We start from the raw sequence: 26,328 nt of genomic DNA on the forward strand, positions 1-26,328 counted from the left end.
TTATACCTTTCTATTTGTATTTCTTCTTTTGAGTTCTTATACTAGGGAAACTATACGATATTTACACATGTGTGTCTGGTTTATTTCACTTATGAGAATATGTTCAAGTGGCATCCACTTCAATATAAAGGCTTCAAGTTTATCATTCTTTATAGCTGAGTAATACTCCATTGTGTAAAAATACCACATCTTTTTCAGCCATTCCTCAGATGATGGGCATCTTGATTGTTTCCAAGATTTGGCTATTGTGATTGATTCTTGATCAAGTGCTGGGAATATGGCTGTGAGTCGCCTGGGCAGATATCTGCATTACAATGTAAGGAGGGGAGAGAGGCCTGCTAGCTGCCTGAGCTGCTGCCACTCCCCTTGTTCTCTGCTCTTTGCTGCAGCCATGAGTTGCTGCCCTCTGCCATGTGCCACTCTGTCTTCGAGCCAGCTGAATATGGATTGAAGCCTCCAGTAACTGTGAGCTAAATAAACCTTTCCTTCCTTCATTCTGAGTGTTGTTTATTTGTCCCAACAATGAGAGAAGAGTAACTGAGACAGTCTGTTATTCCTTTTCACCCCCCAAAGGAAGTCTGAGTCTGGATAGTTTAGGGACTTTATTTGCTTCAGTTTCTTTAGCCAAATGAGATGTGGTTAATCTCCAATTTCCTTGAGCCCACAGTGGTGCATTGGTGGTGTCTGGAGATACAGTAGACTGTGACCCAGCTGTGCCAGCCTCTCCAGAGCCTCCCTTCTTGTTCTTCTAACTCTTGTATGCTTCTGATATTTCACTCCAGCTTCAGTGGTGTCTTGCCTCTCCTGTGGCTCTTCCCACCTGCCCTCTTTGAACCACATTTACTTTGAAACTGATAACAGACAACCCTCCCTGTGGGCTGTCCCAACTTGATCTGAAGTGCTGTCTTTGCACCAGTGACCTGGAAGTCCCTGCTGGGCACAGACATCCCCCAGGATCTCAGGGTTCTGTGTTTACTGAACAACCTTGCACAGGAGACATGGATCTGCTTGTAAAGACGATGGGAGAGCACAAATGCCCAAGCAGCACGGAACTCTCCCTGCAGTGCTCCCACTTTGCTCCTGCTCCTTTGCTGCTTGAGTGATGTCATTGGTAGCAGTGGTGTTTGCTCAGGCTAGGAACCCAGGATTGCTCTGGACTCTGTCACCTCACCCCCTATCTGCACCCCACTATCTCCTCAGTGCTTTTGGGTGGGACCTGTACTTTCTGTGATGCTCTGAGTCTTGGACAGTCACCTCATGCTGCCTGAGTTCTTTCTATTTGCCTCCCCATTCTCCATGAAAGTCCAGAGGAAGCTTTCAAACATGTCTGTCCTCAAAATCCCACTGCTAAGTCCCACAAAGTCCTACAGGGCCTCTGTGCCATGCCCCTGTGCGCTCCCACCCTCTGTCCTTTCCCTTCTGGGGTTGAGCCTCGCCATAACCCCCAGGCAGCCCTGCTCCTTTGGGGCCCTGCTTCTCCCAGGTGTCTAGTGCCAGCCCTGTGCAGCCCTGGGCCAGCCCCTCCTGCAAAGTGCTCGTTCTGCCTGGGCTAACTCACTAACTTTTCTGACTGTGGTTCAAGCTTTGTACAGTACCTTCTCTTTTGCAGGGTATCCTTCAGCAGTCTCGTTCTCAGCAGAAAGTCCCCTGCCGTATTTTCATAGGTTTAAAACTTTATCTTTCTTTTTATCCTGATACAACAGTACCAGGAAAGGATTGGAAGGAGTCGCTGTGAGGCCAGGTGGTTTTATGCTCTCCTCTGTGGACAGCAGCACTGGCTAGCAGCTCTTACCCCAGCTCTGGTGCAGCTCTACCACCTGGAAATGCAACCATACTGCACACCAGATTGCATTTCACTTGCAAGTGCTTGGTTCCACAGTGTGCAGCTGGCCAGGCACGCGCGCACACACACACACAAACACACACACACACACCTGCACTCCCCACTCTGTGTGAGGTGGGGGCAGGAGGATAGCAAGTTTGACCATAGCCCAGGTGACTTAGCTAGACCCTGTCTTCAGAAGGGTTGGTGATATAGCCCTGTGTCAAGGTTCACCCCCACAGGCGTTCAATCTGTAGTACAGGGGAAGATAAAGAATGTGAGGTGTGTATTTTCTGTTCATCAGAAGAGATCCATGCCTGAAGTGAAGAGAATCCCAGGTTTGTGGAAAGGGCTCCTCACAAGCGTCAGACACGTGGTCCCCAGTCTGCGGGCAGTCCGCTAACATCCTCCTATTGGCACGTCAGTCGCAGGCAGAGTTCCTTGGCTTCTGTGCTATCCAGTACTTAGTAAATAGAAGCAAACTTCCTCCACACTTATTGAGACCATGAGCAAAAATAAGAGTAAATATGTATGTTGGCCGTGAGATTACTAGTTTGAGACAGCTGCATTAGATATTTAATTTTGTAAGTCAGAATTCTTAGGTATTATTAAATAGTGTAAGTCAGATGGAATAGATCTGGGCCACGATGGCATCAGAGGTGAGTACTCCTTGTTAAGCTATTAGTGACTTCTTGAAAGAAATATTAGAAAAATTGTTATTACATACAATGTTTGGCAGTTCTCCAAGGTGAAATCAAGGCACAGTATTTTTATACCTATGATTAACAGGATTGTTTTGCCTTTGTTATAAACAATGTGACCAAGAGAAAAAAAACAGGAAGAAAAAAATCACTACAACAATAGACACCATCTGCGAACAGCATTAATCTCCTGTCTTTGTTAGTCAGATTTAGAAGCTTTGAACTGTTTTTGTCCATTTAGAGTAGATTTATAGAACTCACTTTTCTCTCCTACCTGAGTAAAAGTCAGCTGTATAACTTTATTTGTATTCCAGATAATAAAAATATTTTGATTCAATGTAGTTTTGATACTTTCATTAAAATATTTTTCAAATACATGAAGAAATCACCATGCTTTATAGAAAAATGTTTATTTAAAAATCAAAGAACATTTAAGCTCAGTTAAGAGGCTATGATTTCAGAGTTTTTGATTGTAAACATAAAACCATGGACCTAAGTTCTCCACAGACATATGTCTTCATACTCAAAAGTCGTTGCAGGATTTCATGGGAGTAGGATGTATTTTGCAGGGGATACTAGCTACCTGTTTCCCACAGTTCCTTAAAACCCCTCCTGCTTATTGGCCCTGGGTTTCTGTTATGTACATAGGTAACGGTACATGGTCTTCACTGCCACAAGTTCATGACAACAGAGCTCCCTGAAAGTGGATCTGGAGGGTCCATCAGAGCTTTGTTCCCACTGGAAGGGGCAACACAGAGATGAGGACTCTTCCAATGTCACAAGGATGTAAACAGCTGGGGGAAAGAATGTCACATCCACACAATGAGCTGTGTGCCTACGGAATTGCAGGCATACTTGCTTTTCTGATTCCTGAGTACTTTAAGGACAGGAAATTTTAAAACTTGCCTGAACAGCTCCTAAACTCCAGCCCCAGAAGTACTGAGTGAGTGTTTCTGGACAGGACCCTGGGCTTGTGCTTGAGACGCCCAGGTAGCATTCCCATGCTGCTCTGATGAAGAGCTTCTGTTCAATGATAAATAACACACGGTTGCTGATGGTAGGCCTATGTGCTGATTCACAGCAAGCATGCATGATTGATTATTGTGCAGTTATTCTGTGACAGCTGATAGTAGTATAGTCAGTTGCGTTACATGTAGATGTTCTTGCTCCTTACAGTCTTGAACAAGATGTCAAGGACTTTGGCTCTTCATTTCTGGGCCTGTTGAGCAGCTGTCTGGCCCAGTGCCAGGAGCACCTTTCTGATATGGCAGCTGCTGCACAAAGAGTGTGAGGTGAAAGTTTGCACTGAAAGTTTGCGAGGTGAGACAGCTTCACCTGGACGTGAGCTGGTGTGTGCTTGAGCAATCTTGCAAATGGCTGCGTAAGTTGCTTCTCTGGACCTTTTGCTGTTACCTGTTTGCAGTGCCAGGAACACATCCCAATGCACTCACGGCAGTGGCTCAATGCCAACTGTTTCCTGGTGGCTGGCTACCTCTGCCCCTCATCCCTTGCAGCCCACCCTGCCTCAGGGTCTCCCTTTTCTCTCTGGTGCGTGATCAGCATGTTACTGACTTTGCCATTTAGGGCCAAATGGGCACTTTTTGTACCCATTTTTGCCAACAGAGCCAAGGTGTTCTGTCCCCCAGCTCCTATTTTGCTTCCTGTCCTAGAATCCCACAGTTAGGCTTCTCTCAGCTACAGTGGCCTTGTCGGCTCCAACCCCTGGACTTGCACCGTGGTGGTGCTTCAGGGCTACAGCGGAGACTCTCGCTTCAGTACTGCTATGTGTCCAGACACACTCACTGCAGCCACACTATGTTGAGTCTACCCCTGAGACAGGTCACAAGCCAGGAATGTGGAAAGTCATCATGTGTTCCTCCAGACCTGTGCCTCGAAACGTGTGGACTTCTATTGCTGTCCTGGCAGGCTAAAAGGTGTTTATGTTAGATAACTCAAGTGACCTGGGATCCCTTGGTGGCCTGTGTAGTGCATGCAGTCAGTGAGTTCTCACAGCATCTCAGGATGTGACTGCTGTGTTTGTAGGTGTGTGTGATTGTGTGTGTATGGATGCTGTGTGTGGTGTTTGTGGAAGGCAGGGGTTGTTTGTGTGTAAGGTGTTGTGTATACAGGAAGGTGTTACGCATGTGTATGTGTGCCATGCATGATGTGTGTTATATGTTTGGTATGTGCATTGTGCCTGGTGTGTGTGTGTGTGTGTGTGTGTGTGTGTGTGTGTGGCCTCCCAGGTTGTATACACCCACCACTGTATGGCAGTGTCCCAGGGAGGAGGAGGAGAGGGCCACAACTTTTTCCTAAGGACATGCAGTCCTGTGTCACACTTCTGCAGCCCTTGACACCACCCAAAGCTCATTGCCCACACTAACTCTATGGCAGGGAAAAAGATGTCCCTTGGTGCTTGTTCACAATGACTGTCCTGCTTGAGTGCCATGGGATGTACTGGCTGACCAGCTCCCCAGGGTGTCTTCACCTCTTTAGCTGATCCTTATCAGAGATGGGTCTCAGACATGGCTAATGCTCAATTAAGCACTGTATCTGGTAGGTCAAGTGATGGAGCAGCCAGGGCCAGGGACCAGGGAGAGCTCAGAATCAGCTGAGTGGATGAGTTGGCAGGCTCCACACAGAGGCTATGCTCGGTCAGGGCCTCTTCTTCTTATACCTGTCTTCTCTCTTTGGGCCCCGGTTTCTTTCCTAGAGGGAGACAAGCTCTTGAAGGGTACTCTGTTTCAGGGCCATGAGCATTGCACTGTGGTGTACAATCTCAATTCCTGCAGCCCCTGGCTAGGCTGTGCCCTACAGGTGATGGCACATAGCACAGCCCCAGGAGGTGCTTGAGGGGCCCTCCTGTATGTAGCTCACTTATCCTTAGATACAACACATCTCTTGCAGTAGCCTGATAGGACCCCAATCTATTGGCCAAGCCACCTGTGTAGTAACCTGCCTGGGTACCAGGGCATGCTGACTCAGCTGTGGCTACATACTCAACCAGTGTTTAGTGGACAGTCTCCAGTCACCCTCATATCTGGCTAGGTCTTGGCTGGACAAGGAAGGAAGCAGAGGCTGAAGGTCACCATTAACAGTACACAGAACCAGAAGCCAGACCCAGTTTCTCTGGTACCCCAGCTTCCCACCAAACAGGCTCCAGTCTAGGGTACCTTTCTGTCATAAGGTGACTGTAAAATCTGAGGTCCTGGACACCATCCATTCCTGTGCACACAAGACCTCCATAGCCTCAGATGGTCCAAAGCCTGTCCTGCTGACCACTTGGGGAGTTTAGCATCTCTTTAACATCCTCTGTGCTTGAAGAAGCAATTCAATCTGCCAGGTAGACCGACTCTCCTTTCCTGCTATGTTGCTGCATGTAACCTTGGCAGGAGAGAGCTCCGCAGCACTCTGGTGTGAGTACCCAATGCAGCCAGCATATCATTGTTCTCTCTGCAGTTCAGCAGACAGCATCAGAACACATGAAGACACACCTCGGTGACACTGGACCAAAATTTCAAAGATCCCAATGGAAGTACAAGGAAGTGAGAGGACAGAAGAGAAGTCGGGAGGGGAGGTCCCAGTATAGGGGGCAGCAGAAGCCAGAGGTGAGTGGACAGGCTATGAGCAGGGATTGTATGTCCTCCTTCCCCAGAAGCCATTGGTTACCATGGCTGATAGATTGAGAAGTGGCCATGGTGAAGGAGGGAGTCACTGTGGTGTTGGTGTCGAAAGGCATGTGTGGCTCAGGGCCATACTGAAGACATGCCAAACTCAAGTGGACCACATGAGCATCTCCGAAGTGACCAATGGGTCAGGCTGACAGGAGTACAATGAAAAGCTTTGGGAGGGTTTGGGAGGGCATGGGGTAGCAAGAGCCAGGAAACTGAGCTCTTCCTAGTGGGAATGTGCTGAGTTCTCCACAGTGTGCAGCCTCCCTACAACCTGTCAGCTCCTTTCTCCCCAGAGTCCAAACAAGAATCCAAGGGTCTCTCCCTCGCTTTCTTGGAAGGCATGAGATCTTCATAAGTTCCAGGCCTCCACTTAGCAGCATGAGGGCGTGACGGTTGATGTTGGCTTGAACAGTCTTGCCTCTGGGAGGTATGGCTTCCTGTGGTTGTACGTTAGCCAGTGTCTCTAGCTCCCGTGGCCAAATGCATAGGAAGCCACGTTCCTGAGGGCCTCCTGACCCCTTGGGGAGGTGATCTTTCTGTTCGGTCTTAGACGTGTGAGAATAATCTCATTTGAAGCACATTTTCTTATATGGTTCAGTACTAAAATTATTAACAGAAGACAGTTACTGGGCACTTACTGGGTACCAGACACTATTTAAAACATTTTAACCATTTATTTTATCTTCAGAGTGGCACTATCTTTTGGGATTGAGAATCTAGTGATAAAAGACAGCTGTTATGTAAAGTTCTCTTTCAGTATTCATTAGAGGGCAAGGACAAAATGAAGCTCCCCAATGAAGCATCCAGCGCAGAGCACTGACCATGGAAGACCCTGAGAGTACTGAACTAAGCTGAGTTGTCCTGGCCTTACCTGTCTGTATGTCCGCATGGAGAGAGTGGAGAAAGGCTTGCTTTCTGGGCTTCTGTGGGAGCCTAGAGGACACCTTGAGACTGCAAGGCAAAGTTTAAAGGCACTCATGTGGGTAGCAGGAGCTGGTTTCCAGCTTGGAGAGGTGCACACCTGTCTTGCTAACTCAGCACACTGGTGGGACAAGGCTGAGAAAAGGGAAGGGTGCAGTTTGTGCCTCCTGTTAGGGTCACAGAGTCCTACACTGGCATCCAGGGATGTCTGCTAGGCTCTGCCTTGACTCTTTTCAGATCATCATGTTTCTGAGTTACTTGGAGATGTTTTAAAAAAAAAGATTATATCTGAGAATGATCAATTTTGAAAGGGATTGATCAGAGAGAGTATTGCAAAGAATTTCGAGAGACAGGAGCAATAACTGAAGGTGACTTGGGTTCAGAGTGAGGCACAGGAAAAAAAGAAGGGTGCTAAAGACTGGCTCCTCTGTCCATGTGCTGATACACAGATGTAGGGGCTGAAGGCCCTATCTGCAGTGGCAGCACCTGTCCTCCTCAAGTGGGATAACTGCTGGGTCTCACCTCTTTTCTCCCACCCCATCCTACCTCCCTCTTCAGGAAGGCTGTCTCCTGTCAGGTGTCCAGTTTAGCTTTCCTCCTGTTTGGAGCCTTTCCCATGACTCCAGGAATGGCTCAGTATACTGTACTGCAGGTACTTGAGACTTACATATGTGCCAAAGGTCACCTTTCCTCTGCAAGTATGTCACCATGACCCAAGAAGCTGCAAGGAGCCAATGGCTCTCATAGGGTTGGGTTCAGACCTCTTTGGATACAAGATTCCTGCTTGCCCTGGCTTACATTTTATATGATGGCCCCAACTTTGTGTCAGCCATCACCCTCAAGGCTGCTGGGTATGCGAGGGCTCTTCTGGGCTGCGCCTCTGGAAGAGCAGGAAGGCTAGAGCAGCCTCAGTCCTGCTCAGATCTGCAGAGGACCTGTACCAGAGAGCACCATCTCACTCCAGACACAATACTTACAGAAGAGTGAAACCAGGCTGGTAGGGCTTAGGCACCTAAGGACACTGGTGGGACTTTGCTGTGAAAAAGGCTGATGGGAACTAACTAGGAGGCAGAAGCACCCGGAGGGTGTTGGCTTTGAGCTCAACGTTTTGGTACTGGGGATCGAACTTGGGGCCTCGTGCTTACCAAGCAGATACTTATGCCACTGAGCTATCTCTCCAGCCCAAACTTGGCATTTTGAAAGGTCCATGTGGACAAATGGTTGGCATCTTTACTGTTGTCCCATAGCCTGAAGGGCATGGGTAGGAGACACCAACATAGTATCCAGAGACTATGGATAAGAGGTTGTCATCACAACCATAAGAGGACAACCTGGCAGGAATTACTGCACTGTCCCTATGGAACATGGCTTCAAAGTGGCTGAAGTATCTACCTATGAGACTGCACGAGCGCGTGCGCACGCACGCACACACACACACACACACACACACACACACATGTTCTGTTTTTCGGGTCTCCAGGAGTTGTCCCTGTCCTGTCCAAGGAGGCATTATGTAAATAGGGGCATCCCTCTTCCTTCTTACCTCCTCCACAGATTCCTCAGAGGGGCAAGAGGGTGATCAGAATTGACCTGACTCGTGTTTCTGCTCTGGAGAAAGTGCTGTGGTGGTCATAAGTAACATAGAACTCTCCCAAGTCTCTTCTTTCAGGTATTTCTTTGAAAAGCAGGCTCCACAGACTTGGTTCTTTTTCTGTTAATCCCCTACCTACCTGCTCTTGCTCCCAAGGGCACCTCCACCTTCCTCACCTGCCTGGGTTGGCCTCTGCGTGGGCTGCTTTTTGTTAGAGTTTAGTTTCTGTTGCTCTTTTGGTCCATTTTTTACTCTGTCCAGGTTTGGCTGCCCTTTCAGGCCCTGGCTAGAGTGCCCATATTCACACTAGACAATTTAGCGTTGACCTCAGACAGTCTTCTGGAGGCCCTTGGCCAGTCCAAGAATGTGGAACAATTTTTTTTTTTTTGATGGTGGTTGAAATTTGCTTTATTTTAAAAGTGTTAGAATTTTCATTTTTGATAGTGATGGTATGGAATACACTTTTTTGATTGGCAACCATTTTTATTAAAGAACTGAAGGGAACAACTGTAATGTAGTCATTGATAGCCATAAAATGGGTTAACTTTTCTTGAACTTCCTTTTCAAATGATCTGTACTGATTCCTTTTGTTACATTATTAATCTATGGCTACTAGATGTGAACCTATACAAATTGCATAAATCAGAAACTGTTTTGCTTAGTTGGCCTAGCCACTGGGAACATTGAGACATAGTGTACTCAGTGCTGCCTGGGGCTGTGCTTTGAGATGCAAGACACTTGGGAGGGGTTTTATTTTTGTTCTTCTGTGATTCACACTCATTTGGTTTTGTTTTGAAGCACGTTGCCTTTTTTCACATTCCTGATTTGTTTGCAGGTAGTTAGTGTCCTGCAGCCATAGACCTTGTGAAGACTTTCTCTCCAGTGTTTTGGGAGTGTGGGAGAGTTAAATGCCAGGTAATGACTATGGTGCAACTAGTCCCTCCACTGAGGATACACAGGAGGGCAGAAACATGAGGTAAAACACAAGGTCATGGGAAAAAAGTTAAGGGAAAATAAAGGGAGAGGGGGTGGTGAAAATGAGACTGAAGAATGAGGAGAGGATGAAGCCAGAGGGGCAAAGAAAGTGTATAGAAAGACAGACACATGGATACTGGAAGAGGTCAAGAAGCACTTAAGAAGGAGTAAGGGAAGAATTCCTAGTCTAGGGAGACAAAGGATGGGACCAAAAAATCAGAAAGCAACAGCACACTGATGGCATGGGAAAACACAAGTATTTTAGAGTTTGGGTATTAGGAACCGGAAAATTACACTGTGGAGAGTATCGTACACATTCTGTAGCCCTGCAGCTCCAGCGCCTGGGAAGTGGCCCACACTGTGGATGAGGTAAGTAGTCCCAAGCGTCCTCCCCAGAAGCTTCCTGCTCTGACTCCTGGTGTTCTCAGAGACTTCCACCACTGCAAGCAGCTCAGAGGTGGAATGAACATAAAACAGTTTCCTTCCTTACACTGTGCGGTCTTGGTCAACAAGAATAGCTTTTGCTTCTGATTTCTGCTGGAAAACTAATTAACAAAACATCTTGTTCATTTTGCTCCTGAGAAACCAGCACCCTGAGGTCTGTGGGAAGGAGTTATTTCGCCTGCAGTCATTTTCCAGTCCAAAAGATAAATCTTTTGTAAATTGAGTTCTAAAATTTAGAGTATTTTTAAAATAGTTTTATTGAGAAACAAATAGCAATGAGAGTTTCAAAACCAATTAGTAGGAGAGTTTCAATAATTAATATATTGCATATTGTTATCTTCTTAGTGGTTATTCAGAGTACAAGATGCAGACATGATATCCTGTCCAAATGCTATGAGTACAATTCTTTCTTATTGAATCAACAGAAAGTATCTGTATATCTATCCTAACTATTTTGTATATACAGGTGCAAAGCGGTCATTCATTTATATCTCCTTTTAAAATTTAGAGTATTAAGAGATATCTTTACAAGTAGAAAAGCAATCACATTAAATATGTTTATTATTTTGACTTTGAAATAGGTATGATTTTCTTTCTTCTTAAAACCATCACACTTGGCTTCATCTACCGTAATGCCTAGAAGTGCATAGCTTTGTTGGCCTAGCACCCCGCTGTGGTCTTTAAGGAAGGGGTACCACTCGAATGGCTCTGTCTGGGTTGGAAAGCAGTCAGGAGGAGCCAGGAACCCTTGTGTGGACAGAGAGAGAGAGAAGCAGCCAGCAAGCTGCCCAACATGCAGTGTCCATCATGAGGGCCTCCTGCCAGGGCAGGCAAGCGCAAGCTCAGCAATAGCCCAAGTGGACTGAGGCATGTAATTATGGTTAAAGCCTTTGAGTTCATAATTATTTCTTTAAAAACTCTCACTGATGTGCATCCTATGGGAGACTTATTTCGGGGCAAACGAGTAGGCTTTGAGAAAAAAGTTCTTACAGATGATCCCCACTACTTAAATTCAGAATTAGTGAAGAAATTGGAACCCACCCCTTGATGCCCACCAGGAGTCGTGGCCCTGGCTCCCTGTCAGCAATGGTTGCTGTGGTCCTCTGGTATGTGACACTGCCTTGAGATGCGGCATGAGAGGTCAGGGCTGCTGCTGAAGGACCTCTGTTGTAATCAGGTCTTCCATTTGTTTTGTTCAAGGAAGCAGCCATATCCAGAATGCAGATGCTTTTTAGAACCAAGCATCTGGTTTCTCTAATAAATCAGTAGCATTTCTAAAAGGGAGAGGAAGGCAGGTGCTATAGCGGCAGACATGTAAACCATGTGCCATCGCAGGGCTGTGTTTGGAGCTCAACATGAGCAAGCCAACTGTAGAAGCGTGGAGATGGGGAGTGCGGTGTGTGCAGTGTGTGCAGTGTGATGGGGGATGGAACTGCCGTCTCCCCTTCACAGTTGCTAGCAGTGTGAAGCATTAACAGGTTAGAAGGAGAATAGTACACAGACTTACTTAATGAGGCTACAGGACATTGGAATCTTTGTAAGGATGTGAAGACCTAAGGTAATGGTAGAACCTGAGAACTTGCACGCAGGCTGATTGGAGAGGAGTGAGGTAGACAGGACATGAGGAAGCAGGGCTCAGCTCAGAGGGCTGTAGCTGTGAGCTTGTCTGGGTGGGATGCTTCTTCCTGGACTGTGCCACCTGCTCTCATTCAGGTACTTTTCAATCAATCTCCATGCCAGGGCAGCACACTGGAGTAGCCTGTTTTGCTACTGCTGTGGTTTGAGCAGGTCCCCAGGCTTAGTCCCAGGGCGACACACTGGGAGGTGATGAGACCTTTAGGTATGTGGACTCTGCATGGTAATTGGGTGGCTTCTGGAGGAACCCGGTGAGTTCCCCCAGCAGTGAGCATGGAAGCTGCTAGATGAGGGGCCGGCATGGCTAAACAGTAATGCTAATTCTGAATTTGACCTGAAAATTTCAGGCCATATGGATTAGATCATTTTGAAGCTACTTCATCTTGACTACTATCTGTCCTCACTTTTTCATAAGTTATCTTTCATCTGAATCAATTGATTGTGTACCAACTTTAGTAATTCTTTTACTTATGAGTTGCTGGCCTTATTCTTATTCTTATTTACAAACAGGCCAAGAAATTCCATTCCAGTGGCTGCAAATAAAAGCTTTAAAAAAATTTTTAGAGTATTTTTTATTGGATACATGTTGCCTCAAGCACCAGTATTGTTGAATGAAGCAAAAGGAGACAAATGAAAGCTGCCCTGGTAAGTACTGGGTTAACGGATCCCTGGCCACAGCCTCTCCATTCCTCAGCCTCTGTAACTGAGCATGAGTGTCTATAGTTGCGTGCCCTCCTGCCTGATCTTCCTGTAGCCAGTAAGTTTCTCGATGGGAAAGCATGCCCTAAGGTGATGGCCTGACCAGGCACCGAAGGAAGACTCACTCTTATACATTAGCGTGTTTTTTTTGTTTTGTTTTGTTTTGTTTTTTGGGGGAACTGGGGATTGAACTCAGACCCTTGCACTTGCCAGGGAAGTGCTTATTCCACTGAGCCATCTCCCCCGTGTCTCTTTGTGATAGGTTTTTAACAGTGTCACAGCAGAGAAACAGGCAGAAAGAAAAAGGGAGAGGGGCTTTATTATAAAGAGAAAGGGGCTTAGAGGACATGGAGAGAATTTGGGAAGATAAGAAGTTCTCTGGATTAGAGCAAAGGGAGGCTGAGGCTTTAATGGCCTTTTGCCAGGGCTGGGGCTTGAGGGGGATGTCTAGATACACCGGAGGAGCTGACTGGGGCCTTCTCTGAGGTGGCGGGAAGGGTGAAAAGACGTTGTACCTGGACTGAGTTGGAGAAGAAGGGGGAAGGTGGTCTCTGGGAAGGTAGGATGTTGTTTTATAGGCTTCAGCCATATTAGATGACCACCATAATAATTTAGCAATTCATATTAGGGCTAGAACCTGTCACTTTGTTCTTCTATCCAGCCTCTGAGGGACCTCTCAAGGCCTTGATAAATTTCAATGAATCTTCAAATTCAGAAATCTGAGTCTTCTCACATCTTACCAAACAAAACAAGATAACATTTCTTTTGACTAAAGTGTTTTGGATTATGTGTAAGAAAAATCAGTAAAAGTTGTTGGATAGATCTGCTTGTGAGAGGACTTTGCTGTGAGACTGGCTGAAAGAGCAAGTCTTCAGTTTTGTGTCCCTCTGTCACTTGGATCCCACTTGCTATTTTATTTCCAATAATCTGAAGTGTTTCAGCTTGAATTGGATGCAAAATGGCATTTAATTTCAGTTAACATTCTCATTCAGTGCTTAATAGTTTTGTACTCACTATATATAATAAGGCCAGCTTTGGATAGAGAGTGTCTTGCCCTCATTCTTATGGCTGCCGTCTTCAGGTTATTTATTTGCATTTTTTCATTTAATTTACATCTGCTTGCTTGATAATCAGATGTGAGAGAACAGACTTCTGGCTTTGCATCAAGTTTTGCTGAGCTGTCACTTTCCATTCTCCATCTTAAAGACTTCGACAGTTACTGACTTGAATTCCTGAATGTAGGTGGCAGAGACTTGACTTCATCAAGTCACTATCTCAGTATCAAAATACGTTTTGGAGAGGTGCTCAAGGACACTGATGGCTTTGGCACTCTGGAGAGGACTCCAAATGGCTGAATCAGCGAGCCCCTCTCAGATTATTTGATCTCTGTCTGTCTCCAGGCCTGCACAGCCAGGTGTGGGAGCCGCCTAGCAATGCGGCTTTCTTAGAAGTGCAGAGCACAGGTAAGTCCTGCTTTCTGCAGCACATGGCCTGCTGTTGCGTGGACCAAGGGCTGAACCAGCTGTGTCCTTTTCCGGTCCTGACTCCTCCCAGTTCCGGACCCACACAGGCTATACCAACAAAGCCTTGGGGAGTGGTCCACAGGCTCCTCAAAATGAAAACAAAAGCTGAATTCTTGACTTCCTATTTGGATCTACTCTTGCTTTTCCAACTCAACAAGTGGCAGCACCGTTTACCCAGGCCACCAGTGGTAGTGGCCAGACTTAATCCTTTAACAAGTGCTGTTCATCCTGATGTGAACATCTTTTCTGACTATCTAATTTACTCCACTTCCATTCTGGCCATGGCCATGCCTTCCCCCACCTGCCTGTCCCTGGCTGGCCTAGCAGCACGGCTAGATCACTTCTCCAGTGCATCTAACGAAGGTACAGAAGGCAGCGTGCACCTTGTATTGCACCCAGCTGCCTACCTCTGCCTGCCTGTGGCCTCTTCCGTGTCTTGGGGATTTGCCCAGCCCCCACCCCCAGCCTGACTCCTCTGCTCTCACGCTTTTGTTTTCAACATAAACATGTCTTCCTCATAATTCTTGGGATCCTGGTCTATGTCAGGCTGCTCTCAGTGGCAATCTCATGGCTTCTGCATCTTTCTGAAGGGTACTCAGTGGTGTGTGATGGATTTGTCAGCTTATTTGCGAATGTGTCTCCATCACTGGGCCGGAAGCTTCTCCCTGACAGTGCTATGTCTCTGTTTGCTGCGTAGACTCAGGGAAGGCCTGGCAGGGGCTGTCAGGCCCTCATTCCACAACAGGCACTGCCTATCTACATGGGGATGGAGGGACACAAAGGAACAGAGTGCACTGTTTTTCATTAAGATGATTCAGAAAATGATTCACTGTACATAGTACCTCTGGAGTTAATTGGAAGAGACCCTGCCTGCTGCTGTCCTCAGGGCCACAGGCGCTTTGGGCACTGGATCAGTGTGTAATTGTGTCACCTTACCTGTTTTCCATCAAGTGACTCTGGTGACTTGGGCTGCCTATTTTTACTGCCAACAAAGTCACATTGGCAGATGGCTGTGTGACCTTGCTTGTGTCACCTGGCATCCATGTCTGCAGGAAAGAGGCCCCACCCTCACCTTCTGCTGTTCCCTAGAGGTGTTGATGAATGCTTGGGCTGCACCGAAGCACACATCGCCTGGCCTATTGCTTGCCATAGATAGGTCGTAACCCTGGCTTCATCATTTTTTATTGTGTTAAAACATGAACAAAATAAAATTTGCCCTCTTAACTGTGGTCATGTTCTACAGCCTTCCATGCACTCACGACATTGTGTCTGTCACCACTGTGCATCGCCAGAATGTCTCACCTTCCCAAGCTGAAACTTAACCAGGAATCGCTGACTCTCTTCCTTTCCAGGCCTGACTCCAGCCTCCCGCTCTGTCTCTGTGAGTCCGACCACACTGAGAACCTCAGATATGTGCAGTCACTCAGCATGTGCCCTTTGTGACTGGCTTATTTCACTACCAAGTTACCCTGCAGGGTCACTGTCAACAGCATCTGAGTCTGTGATTGAATGCTGCGCTGTCTTCACTTCACTCATCCTCCATTTAGTTCTTACCCAGTATTCCTTTCCCTTAAACTTCATGTCATAAAATAAAAACACAGTGCAAAAAAATGATATAAAATATGCATAACTTAATGCAGTAGTATAAGCCAGGTGAAACCAGGACATTACAGCTTCAAAGTCCCTGCTGCGGCCCCTCCAGGCACACCCCAGCTTTCTTGGCAGAGTACCCATGACCTATCTACCTAAAGGAGTGATTTGGTTTCATTTCTTCAGTTTTGTTGCACTTTCTCCCTACTCACTGGGTTTGGGTCTTGCCCACTTTGCAATTTAGGGTCTTTACGCCTTTTTAATCCTCAGGTCCCTCCTCCCATCCCTTTTTCTCCCTTAATTTGTTGTTAAAGAACCTGGATCTGAGGGTCTGGGGCATTTCCTCCAGTCCAGTTTGCTGGCCGCAGACTTGCCCTGCAGAGCAGTTTACCTTGCTCCTGTGAGCTGGTGGGTGCGCACAGGCTGGGGCCATACCCAGGGAGAAGGCAATGAGCCCGCTGGGAGCGGTGCATCCAGTCTGGGTCACGGTGATGTCCATAGCAGCAATTGGCTCTCATGTCCTTGGGGCTACAGAGCAGTGATATCTGCTCTAGCACCACTTTCCCTTTATTCCTGGAAACTGCTGAAGGAGTGCCCTCCTCCCTCATTGTGGTTACCAGGGTAGAGTCCCCACAGGCAGGACGGACACCCCATTCTCTCTCAGGTTGCCCAGCATCCTGGGAAGGAAGCATGAGACATGTGGCAAGTGTGACAGTGGACCTGCAGACTAAGCGTCCAGGGCCTTCCTCCCCTGTACCAGTGTCCCTGCCTGCTCACAGGGCGTCCTGTGAAATGAGAGGATTAAAATTTACTTCTCATGCCAAGATTAATGATAGTTTTATGCTCTATGAACTTACAAAGCTATTTTAGGAAGTTAAATTTCTGTTTCTCCCCAAATAAGACCTAATTAGAAAACAAACTTCAAGCTGGGTGTGGTAGCATGTGCCTGTAATCCAGAATGTTGGGAGGATGTGGCAGGAGGAAGACTGTGAGTTTGAGGCCAGCCTGGACTACATAGTGAACTGAAGGCCAGCCTGAGCTACACAGCAAGACTCTGTCTCAGAAAATAAAAAAACAAAAACAAAAAAAGCTTGAGCTGTAATTAGTAACTGGTCACTACAGTGGCGTTGGGCAGTGGCGCACAGAATTTATACCTTAGGAGTCTCTTGATTGATGGTTACTTTAATGGCAGGCTGAGTGGGTCTTGCATTTTTGATCTCTAGTTATGTCTTATTTTCAGGAAACATGGATGAAAAGAAAATAGATGGTAGAAGGCTGAATGTGCAACTCAGTGGTAGAGTGTTTACTTAGTATGTTCGTGGCCCTGGGTTCCACCCCCAGCCCTGCAAAGAAACAAATTCCTTAAGAAAAGAGAAGACAAATCTCCTAAATGTAAGGAAAGCAGTGGTCACTGGATTCAACTCTGAAGGCAGTCGTGAGTTGTTGCATTGAATCCTGGAGTCCCAGCGAGCGTTGTGATAAGGTCTGAGCCTAGCTGAGGCCCAGCTTCCTCAGGAAGTAGCTCCACGCCAGGCAGCTCCCACCCTATGAACCCCCACTTCCCGCAAGCCCCAGCTGTGGGGCCTGGAGTTCGAAAGTTTGGATGAAGGAAATTGTTTTAAAAGCTGAGGGAAGCGACTCCTATGTTTGAGAATAAGGACTATTCAGTATTGCGAAAGAGAAGAATTTTGGGGACAGTCAGGAAAGAGCATTTAAGATGTTCTTGGAAAAAGTCAACATGGCTTGTGGAATTGTTTCAGACGTTTAAAATGTGCTGATTACACTGTGGAATGAAATTCTAAAGGGCCATAAGGATCTCTTGGACTCTAACTTGGTTTTATGGCTTTTTATGTTCCATATATGGTATCTCTTGAGCTTGGAGGCCAGGCTTTGTAGCCTTGGCGTTTTCACTTGTTTTCCTTTACAATTAAAGTATGGGCAGGAAGAATGTATGCAATGTGTTAATTATTGAAACTATCCTACCAATTTGGTTTGAAAAAAAAGTATGGGCATTAGAGGCAGCAGCAGCACACGTGTACCGAGCAGTTCACCATGCAGCACCCGGATACTGCTGGCTTCAGTGGGGCTGACACAGGCCACAGAAGGAGGCATGGCCTAGGCTGTCTTGGGTGTGCTCTGGGCACCACGAACCTGGCAAGCCTGTTTCTGTGACTCTTAGGGTCCTGGTCCTGCTCTGAGGCGGAGCCCTGGCTCCTGCCTCTTGTTTGGGAGCTTTGATGTGAGAAGAGCAGAGAGCTGTACCCTTGTCATGAGGTGGGGGTGGGGGTGGGGTCATTCCCCAGGCCAAGGACTCTGGATCCCTGTGTACCCCGTGAGTGTGTGTGCCCCCTCCTACCTCCGGGACCAAGTCTTTATCCTTAGAGGGACATAAACACACAGCCACAGAATCTGCATATCTGTCCCCTGAGGTCCCCTTGCCAACTACATCTGTTACAGGACAGAGTGACTTCTCTGCTTTCCTCCCTTCCACATTGGTCCCTGTGGACAGGGTTACCCACCGTGTCCTGAGACTTCCTTGTGGCTGATGGCCTCCTGACAGTGAGAGTTCAATCAGAGCTTGAACTACGTGCTCAGCGACATTTTTCTCAGCCAGATGTGACTTTCTGCACCACTGCCTCTTGTTTAATGGCATTTTGGAAAGGTTTTCACAGCAGCGATGTGACATCAAATGGTGGGATGGTCTGGGCTTGGCCTCATGGGACCGAGCCAGAGCAGCAGACAGAGGGAGCGGGTCAAGGCTTCATCTGTCACTGGGTATGGCACTGAGGCTGCCAAGGAGTGCTTTCTTCATAACCTGCCTGTGTCAGCTTTTCATCACTTTGACAAAAATGCCTGGCAAAAATAAAGGAGGAAAGATTTACTTTGCCTTATAGTTTCAGAGGCTGCAGTCCCTGGTGAGCTGGCTGATTGCTTCAGGCCTGTGGGAAGGCAGCAATGGGATGGTGAGAGGGCAAGGTGCAGAAAGCTGCTGGCCTGGTAGCAGCCAGGCAGCAGGAGGAGCAGGCCAGGGCCAGGGGCCAGGGAGCAGGTAGAGTCCCCGAGGCCAGCCCCATGTAGCGATCCCTCCAGCTAGGCCCCACCTCCCAAGTATTTATTACCTCTAAAGAGTGCCACCCATCTATGATCTTTTCATTGGATTAATCCACTGTGATGTCAAGTTAGAGCTTACAAGATCCAGCCACCTTCCAAATGTCCTCCCTCTGAGTACCTGAGCCTTTTGGAGGACATTTTGGTTCTGAACCTTAACATCAACATGCACAAAGGCACGCGGGGCACTCCTTGGTGATCCCCTCTCCTGACAACAAATGTCCTGCAGGTTTTAGGCTCAGCCGTGGGCATCAATACTGTCCACATGGATCAGTGCTGTGCTCCGGCTACCACCCTACCCTGGCTTTCAGCAGCAGACAAAAGCAGATGACCACCTCTGGGACAAATAACTCGCAGAACTTTCTACTTGTAGCCTCCACCCAAAACAGGCCACATTTCCAAGTATTTAGTACTGCAGACAGACAGACAGACAGACAGACAGACAGACAGACAGACACAGACACACACACACACACAATTGTACTTTCTGTGCCTATTTAAAGTCCCAGTAGGAAGACAGGGCAGCACATAGCACAGTCTCAGTATCACTATGGAAAAATCAGGTGCCTGGAATTATTTCACCACTGTAATTATTAGTTTTTTGTTTATCTTTAGTTTTTCCCTGTGCTCCTGTTCTTTCATGAATTCATGTTTTGTTTTAAAACTGGAAGCAAGCCATGTTAGTTTTTCCTTTGCTGAAATCCAAAGCTAATCCACATTTTTTATAAACATGTTCTTGCCTCTTCCACACAGGATGTAACAGAAGAAAGGACCTCAGCAAGGCCAGGAGTTGCCAAGGCTTGAACGCAGGCATTTCAGCCTCTCTTGTCATAATTAAATAGTGCTGCTGCCTGAGCAGGACTGATCTAGCTGGTGTGACTCCTACATCTTACCTGAACGCCCAGTGCTTCTGCACTGGCACCATGGCCCCTTGACCTGTCGAGTCCTCCTCAGTAAGCAGGACCTCCTTCTCTCTGCCAGAGGCCAGCAGGCTTCTGCAGTGGGCAGTAGGTGCGGGGTCTCTGAGGCCACCTGGCCAGTCTCGGTTACCCAGTGCTCCCCTTCAGTCCGGCACCATGTGCCATTTGTCAGCCAGGCGTTCTGTGTGCTCCAGTGAGTCTCTGCTGACGAAAGCAGGCAGCAGCTGGCTCTAGCCTGGGGCTGTCCTTTGTCAGCCTCACCTGGTGCTTAATTAATGAACCCTGGCAGAGTATGACTGCTCTGTTTCATCTTCTCTGTTAGGAAAACATCATAGTACAGTGTCATTGTCCGGGCCACCCTCTGATTAATAAGACATATAATGTTGAAAGGTAAGTGTTATTCAAGATACAGTATAGATCTAAGATGTACATTAAACCTGGAGACTTTGCATTTGAGTTCACTAGGAAAAGGTACAACTTCTCCTGTTGATAAACTGTGATTATAAAGAGGCTGTATGTTAATCTCTAGGTTAATTAATGATGTCAAGTTAGAGCTTACAAGATCCAGCCACCTTCCAAATGTCCTCCCTCTGAGTACCTGAGCCTTTTGGAGGACATTTTGGTTCTGAACCTTAACATCAACATGCACAAAAGCACGCAGGGCACTCCTTGGTGATCCCCTCTCCTGACAACAAATGTCCTGCAGGTTTTAGGCTCAGTCTCATTCTCACATAGCCAGGTGGTTAGTAGGGCTTCATCACTATGACAGCAGCTTTCCTTGCACCTGGCCTTGGTGTTGTCCAAGCAGCAGATGGGAGACTTGGGAGGCTGGAGAGCTGCAAGGAGGGTTTGAGGAGCAGCATGCCCTCCTTCCATTACCACAGGGTAGTGAGGGGACCCGGTGCAAGTCTCTGCCTGCTGAGCCCAGCGTGGTGTCTGAGGACCCTCTCTGGTCCCCCAGTGGCTCTTTGACTTCATTGGCCATGATGAGATGTGCAGGGTCTCCTTGGGATCCCCAGCTCAGTGCTGGTCAGCACCTGACTAAAGAAAAGGCAGGAGCCAATGGAGCTCCCACTGCCCCAGCCCATGAGTCATGAGTTCAAGGCCTGTCTCAGGCAGGGCTGCCTGGCAGAGCTGGAGTGCAAGCCTACAGGGGACCCGGAGACCCGGTAGTACCTCACCAACCTTATGGCAAGCCTCACAGCTTCACTTGTCCTTTACTTCTATTGATGAGAAAGCATGAGCATTGGTTATGTTGGACATGAGTGTGTGTGTGTGTGTGTGTGTGTGTGTGTGTGTGTGTGTGTGTAGGGGGGCGGATGATGCTTCCCCAGACATCTGTAAGTGGCTATAAGTGGCTTGTTCCCTTTCCATTAGCACACGGCTTCACTTTGTCTCCAGAGTCTGTGGTCTAGCAGAACCTCAGATAGCACTGTGTGCAGATGTGTGCCCACTACTTACATCCCTCTTAGAGGGGTGAGTTAAAATAGCTTCAAGGCCAGTCATTACAATTCCATCTAAGTACTGTACACACAAACCTCATTCATGCTACAGAAGGAGACAGGCCATCAGGGGCCAGGTATCACATGATGCTGAGGAAAGCCAGGACCCAACTTTGGCGCAGTGTCTGTCAGTGTCTGCATTTTGAGAAGGAGCAAAGTGCTTTGAGGAGTAGTTGTCACACGGTTGTGCGTGCTCTGGCTTCGTGCTGCACTGCGCTGGGTACAGACTGCCGATGCAGACTGCCACAGCTGCTCCCCTTCTCTCGGGGCTTGGTTTTATACCTCAGAGTTGTTTTTTTTTTAATCTGTTGAAAATGCCAACATCAGATTGGGAAACTTTTCCTGTTGGGAATCAGTCTTCTATTTGTGGAAAACACAACTACTGGTTTTAAAGGCAAGGGGCATAATTTAGAAGTAAATGCATTTCTTTAGCAGTAAGTAGAACTAAGTTTGTATATTTAACACCACAGCCAAGGCTTTCTACAGCAGGGTATTTGGAAGAATCTGAATTTTGCAAAGAAGTCTACATCAAACTTCCTGAACAAGACTTATTTGTGTTTGCCTAGGTTCTGCATGCCAATCTCAACAGGATAGAATCTATAATTACCGCATTGTTATTTTGCACCAGTGTGCTGTATACACTGAAGGCCTGTAATCTAGAAGCTGGGGTCATGTCCTCCTAACCAACCCCCCCAGCCAGTCCTCCCTCCTGCGCGACTGCACTTCCGGCCTCAGCTTGGTTTCTGTACCCACCCGAAATACTTCCTCCACTGAAAATGACAAGGGTGTCACAGAAGGCATATTTTAAATGAGCAGGTTGCAGAAATGAGAAGGGCGCTGTGGTCAGCATGAGCTCTGCCAGACTTGCCTTCCCATCGTAATCTGAAGCAGACAGCATCGTAGAAGGTGCTGAGCCTTCAGTGACTCGCGTTCCCAGCAGGTTTGCAGGTCCATGAGAACCGCACACAGACCACCTGGCTCAGTGTGCCACTCAGTGGCCAAGTGCTTGCCTAGCATGCACAAGGGCCCAGTGCTGCAAAAATAAATAGATAAACAAATGCAGTCCAGAACTCCTAGGACGAAATGCTCATTTGACCGAAGCTAGAAGAGATGTGAAATGTGTAAGGGGTTTTGTTAAGAATGCATTGAGCTTTTTTCATTTTGGAAGCAAATTAGGATGACAGTGTCCCTGATCTTCTATGACCAATGTAGTTTCAAATCTTGGGTAGAGTGTGGCAGTTAATCTCAGAGACAGGCTTTTGGGTCTCCTGCCTTTTGTATCACTGTTCTGGGTGAGATTGATATCTATTGATAGATGGCTACAGGTGTCAGTGATAGATGTCTATCAGTCTGAACTTTTTGTGTGTGTGTGTGTAGAACTGGGGATTGAACTCAGGCCCTTTTGCTTGCCAGGAAAGTGTTTATTCTACTGAACCATCTCCCCAGACCCAGTCTGAACATTTGTATAAAACCATCCTGTCAAAAGATTCATATTTGTTTGCCTTGAGGTAAAACAGACAAGTCTGAGCAATGGTTAAGAAGCTCTGTGAATCAGAACCTCTGTGCCAGGTATGGTAGCACTTCTCAGGGCTCTTCGTGTATCCCACAGTGGGCACCATGAGCTTACTGGGCTGGCTTGGTCTGCAATGGGATTTACACGCAGGGCACAGTTACACAAAGCAGACTTTTACACACAGTAAGTCATGCTCTGATTCTGGAGCCCAGGGGGCCATGGAGCTCAGGGAGTGCTCAGAAGAGCAGCTGGTGGCTTGGAGTTCTGTTCAAGATGAGTTCGGAAAACATCTGGGCTATAAGAACTGTCTAGAAATGGATTCTCAGCCTCGCCAAGCAGAGAATCCCATTACTGGTAACGATTTGCTGTGTATACTGGCCACAGAGGGTACAAGCCATCCTTTACGCAGTCCTAGGTCTTCTGTAAAAGTAGTGATTTGGAGCATCAAGAGTCACCAGGGAGAACCGGGAGGCTCTCCTCTTCCAGTGGAGGTCAGGCGAGCCCCACATCCCCTGGCTTCTCTTTCTTCATCTGTAAGAATGAGAAAGTCCAAACCTGCAGGCATTCCTCCTTGCTAGAGACAAGCTCTGGAAAGGAACATGTTCTGCCAGACATGTGGGTGGGCTTGGGTGTACCCAGGGTAAAATGCAAGCAGTCTGTCTGCCAAAATATGAAACCACATCAGGCATGGATACCAGAGAATGCTTGTAGGAGCCTTTACCCTACACACATTCCTCTCAGATGGCTGACAGTACCAAATATAGGCACTGCTAGTGAAGGCATGCCTGCCATTTTAAATAAAATGAAGCCCCATCTTTGGGATTCTTCCCACCTCCCATCTCCTCCTGCTGCTGCCTCTGTACCCTCCTAGACTGATCACCCTATCATCTTTTGTCAGCCAAAACGTAGATGTGTTTGCATGTAACAGCACTATCAAAAGGCATGAGAAACACAGAATTGCATGTGCTAAATCTTTCTTTTTTTAAATGTCTAGAAGAGGGCTGGGGACATAGCCCAGCAGCACAAGTGCCTGCCTGTCAGGTACAAGGTCCTGAGTTTGATTCCAAATAAATAAATACATAAATAAATAAATAAATAAAATGTCTAGAAGGAGACAGCGCAGTCATGATACCACAGGATGTGTGCAGGATGCGACGGACAAAGGAGAGACTAGAAAGAGGAGGCTGTGCTACAGCGCACTGCCCTCTGCTGGACAGTGGCCTTCAGGGCCTCATGGGAGCCTAACATGGCGTGTGTGTGTGTGTGTGTGTGTGTGTGTGTGTGTGTGTTTAGTACAGGGTCTACAGAATCTCACTACACAGATTGGACTCGTAGCAATCCTCCTGTTTTCAGCCTCCCGAGCGCACAGACGGAGTGCCACCACACCCAGTCTCCATTGCAGTCTTAGTGCACCTCGAGAATCGAACCCTGGCCTCTGCACTAACATGGCTTTTGTCATCACGTTCATCTCTCTCTGCCACCTTTGACCCTCTGTGCACATCTCACCCATTAAATGCTTTGCTTCTAGAAGGCTGAGATGAAGACTAGTTCCCAGCAGCATGCCTAGAATCCAACTGTCAACTTGGTGAACGTGGCGGGACATCTTTTAAATTAACTCTTGGGTATTCTGTGGATAAGAAGAATGCACTTCAAGGTTTGTGACACTGACACTCAGAGACACAACCTCTCACAGAAAGGAATAGAACTGATGCAGAGGCCACACTTCTGTCTGTGTCTTGTGCTCTCCCAACGGGAGAAGAAAGTGAACCGTGTGATCTGCAGTTTAGCTGGCTCTGCTTTTCACTTTTCTGTCTTCCTGGAACAGTCTCAGCAAAATGCAGAGCTCCGGATGCCCCAGATTTTAACCCTTGCTTGGGAATTTCACTTGGTTGTTCTTTTGGGTTAGTCAGTTATTTTTATGCTGCTTATTATTTGCGATACCAAATACTTATTTTGTCCATAATTCTTTCTAGATCTGGATAAAAACTTCAGTCTAGCAAAGCTTGAAGGGGAGACATCCTGGCTAGACTTTTCATACTGTACAAATAATGTCCAAATAACTTCCAAATAATGCTCTGACTCAAGCTCAGAATACTGTTATGAGCACGAGCAGCTCAAGTTAAGATGAGTTGATTTCACTGTGTAAGAGAGAGGACTCAAGGATCTCGGCAGCATCTCTGGCCCCAGGGGCTGCAACAACGCCCTTGGGTTGAGTTTTGTTGAAGGGGCAGAGCTAGGGGCTGGACCGGAAGAAGGACGCTGCATGCTTGAGGTGCCCTGTTCCATGTGGACTGTGGTGCTTTTCCCTCTAAGTACGTGTGTCCTTATTTTTAAATTTCTCTAAAGTCAGCATATAGTGCTTCAAAAGGTGAAAGAGCATGAGCCATGTGCTTCCTTAAGGGCCTGCAAGGGGTTTTAGGAGGCCACAGAAAGGTCTTGGCTGTGAGACCCAAGTAGCACTGGTGGAAAGAAAGGGCCCAGTCTTCACCAACATAGAGTACACATTAACCAACCCCACTCTGGGCAGGTGCTGCAGGTCCCGGGGTACTGGCGTCTCACCCCAGGCTGCATGTGGCAAGACTGGGTGTGTGGCTTCTGCTCAAGGCCACACACTCCAGCATCCTCATCTGGACAAAGCAGAGGCAACTGGTCTAAACAGAACCCCAGTCAAGAAACTTTGTTCCCAAGAGCAAACTTAAAATGATTTTAGAACATAAACGGAATCAGACTAAGTCATGTACACGTGCCCAGTCCCCCAGACTAAGCCATGTACACGCGCCCAGTCCCCCAGACTAAGCCATGTACACGCGCCCATGACATGCCCATGATGCATGTCAACATTGTGGACTATAATAAAACCAGTTTTAATAAAGCAAACTTAGTAGAAAAATAAAAGAATTATAAATAGGATTTTCTTAGTCTCAAGGGACCTCAGTGTACTTGAGGGCGACAGTTTTGTGGAGTGTCCCCAGGGCTGTGCCATTTGGCTTGGGAGGCTTTCTGAAGGTCTTCTGAGGGCTCACTGGGCTTCTCAGATAGTTGGCTCCTCTGTGTCTTTCTGCAGGCTTATTTTAGAAAACCCATCAGGAGGCCCAGTGAGTATGTGGGAGAGCTTCTCACTACCCTACGCCTGAGGGACCTGTCTGGTCCAAACCCAGGCGCAACATGAGTGAGACCCTCTTCTGCACCCTTGGGACCCCTCGCCACTCTACAGGACCCCCCCACTCTGCAGCCACCCCCCACCCCCCACCCGCTGAGTGAGAACTTCTGCCACGTTCTTAGAATCCCCAGATTCAGCCCTAGACCAGGCATGGTGAGTGTGTGAGAGAGCTTCCCCTTTTCCCTATTTCCCCTTGTCTCCTTCAGACTCAGCTCAGGCCTGGCATACAGGCCTGGGGTGAAACTCTGCAGCTGCAGTCCCTGCAGAGAGAGTAGGGGACAGAATAACCCAGCTAGTCCAGGAGTAGTACATCTTGCCAGAGGGGCACAACAGGTTCACCCCCAAGGGCAGCAGCAGGAAGGAGCTGAGCACAGCAGCCAGACCCAAGCCAAGCACAACTGGATAAATCCAAACTTTGTAGATCTGCACCTGAATTTCAGTAGGTGCTAAGGTTATAACTGCAACAAAGATCTACAACAAAGGTCAGAAGACAGTGCTATACAAAATGACAATGGGAAGGAGCAAAATGCAATCTCAGACCCCAAGCCCA

The 26,328-nt window shown here is 47.5% G+C and overlaps 1 protein-coding gene across 1 annotated transcript in view; it reads left to right on the forward strand.

The window, feature by feature from the left end:
• The first annotated feature begins 2,469 nt into the window (after positions 1-2,469).
• Kif25 (kinesin family member 25) overlaps positions 2,470-26,328 on the forward strand; it is a 30,105-nt gene continuing 6,246 nt past the window's right edge. The window contains 4 exon segments of the mRNA XM_012512703.1: positions 2,470-2,481; positions 19,926-19,993; positions 20,981-21,079; positions 22,803-22,972. Of these exon segments, the coding sequence (XP_012368157.1) occupies positions 2,470-2,481; positions 19,926-19,993; positions 20,981-21,079; positions 22,803-22,972 (349 nt within the window).

The sequence above is a fragment of the Octodon degus genome, unplaced genomic scaffold (genome assembly GCF_000260255.1).
Source record: "Octodon degus isolate 3935 unplaced genomic scaffold, OctDeg1.0 scaffold00261, whole genome shotgun sequence".
In the NCBI taxonomy this organism is placed as follows: domain Eukaryota; kingdom Metazoa; phylum Chordata; class Mammalia; order Rodentia; family Octodontidae; genus Octodon; species Octodon degus.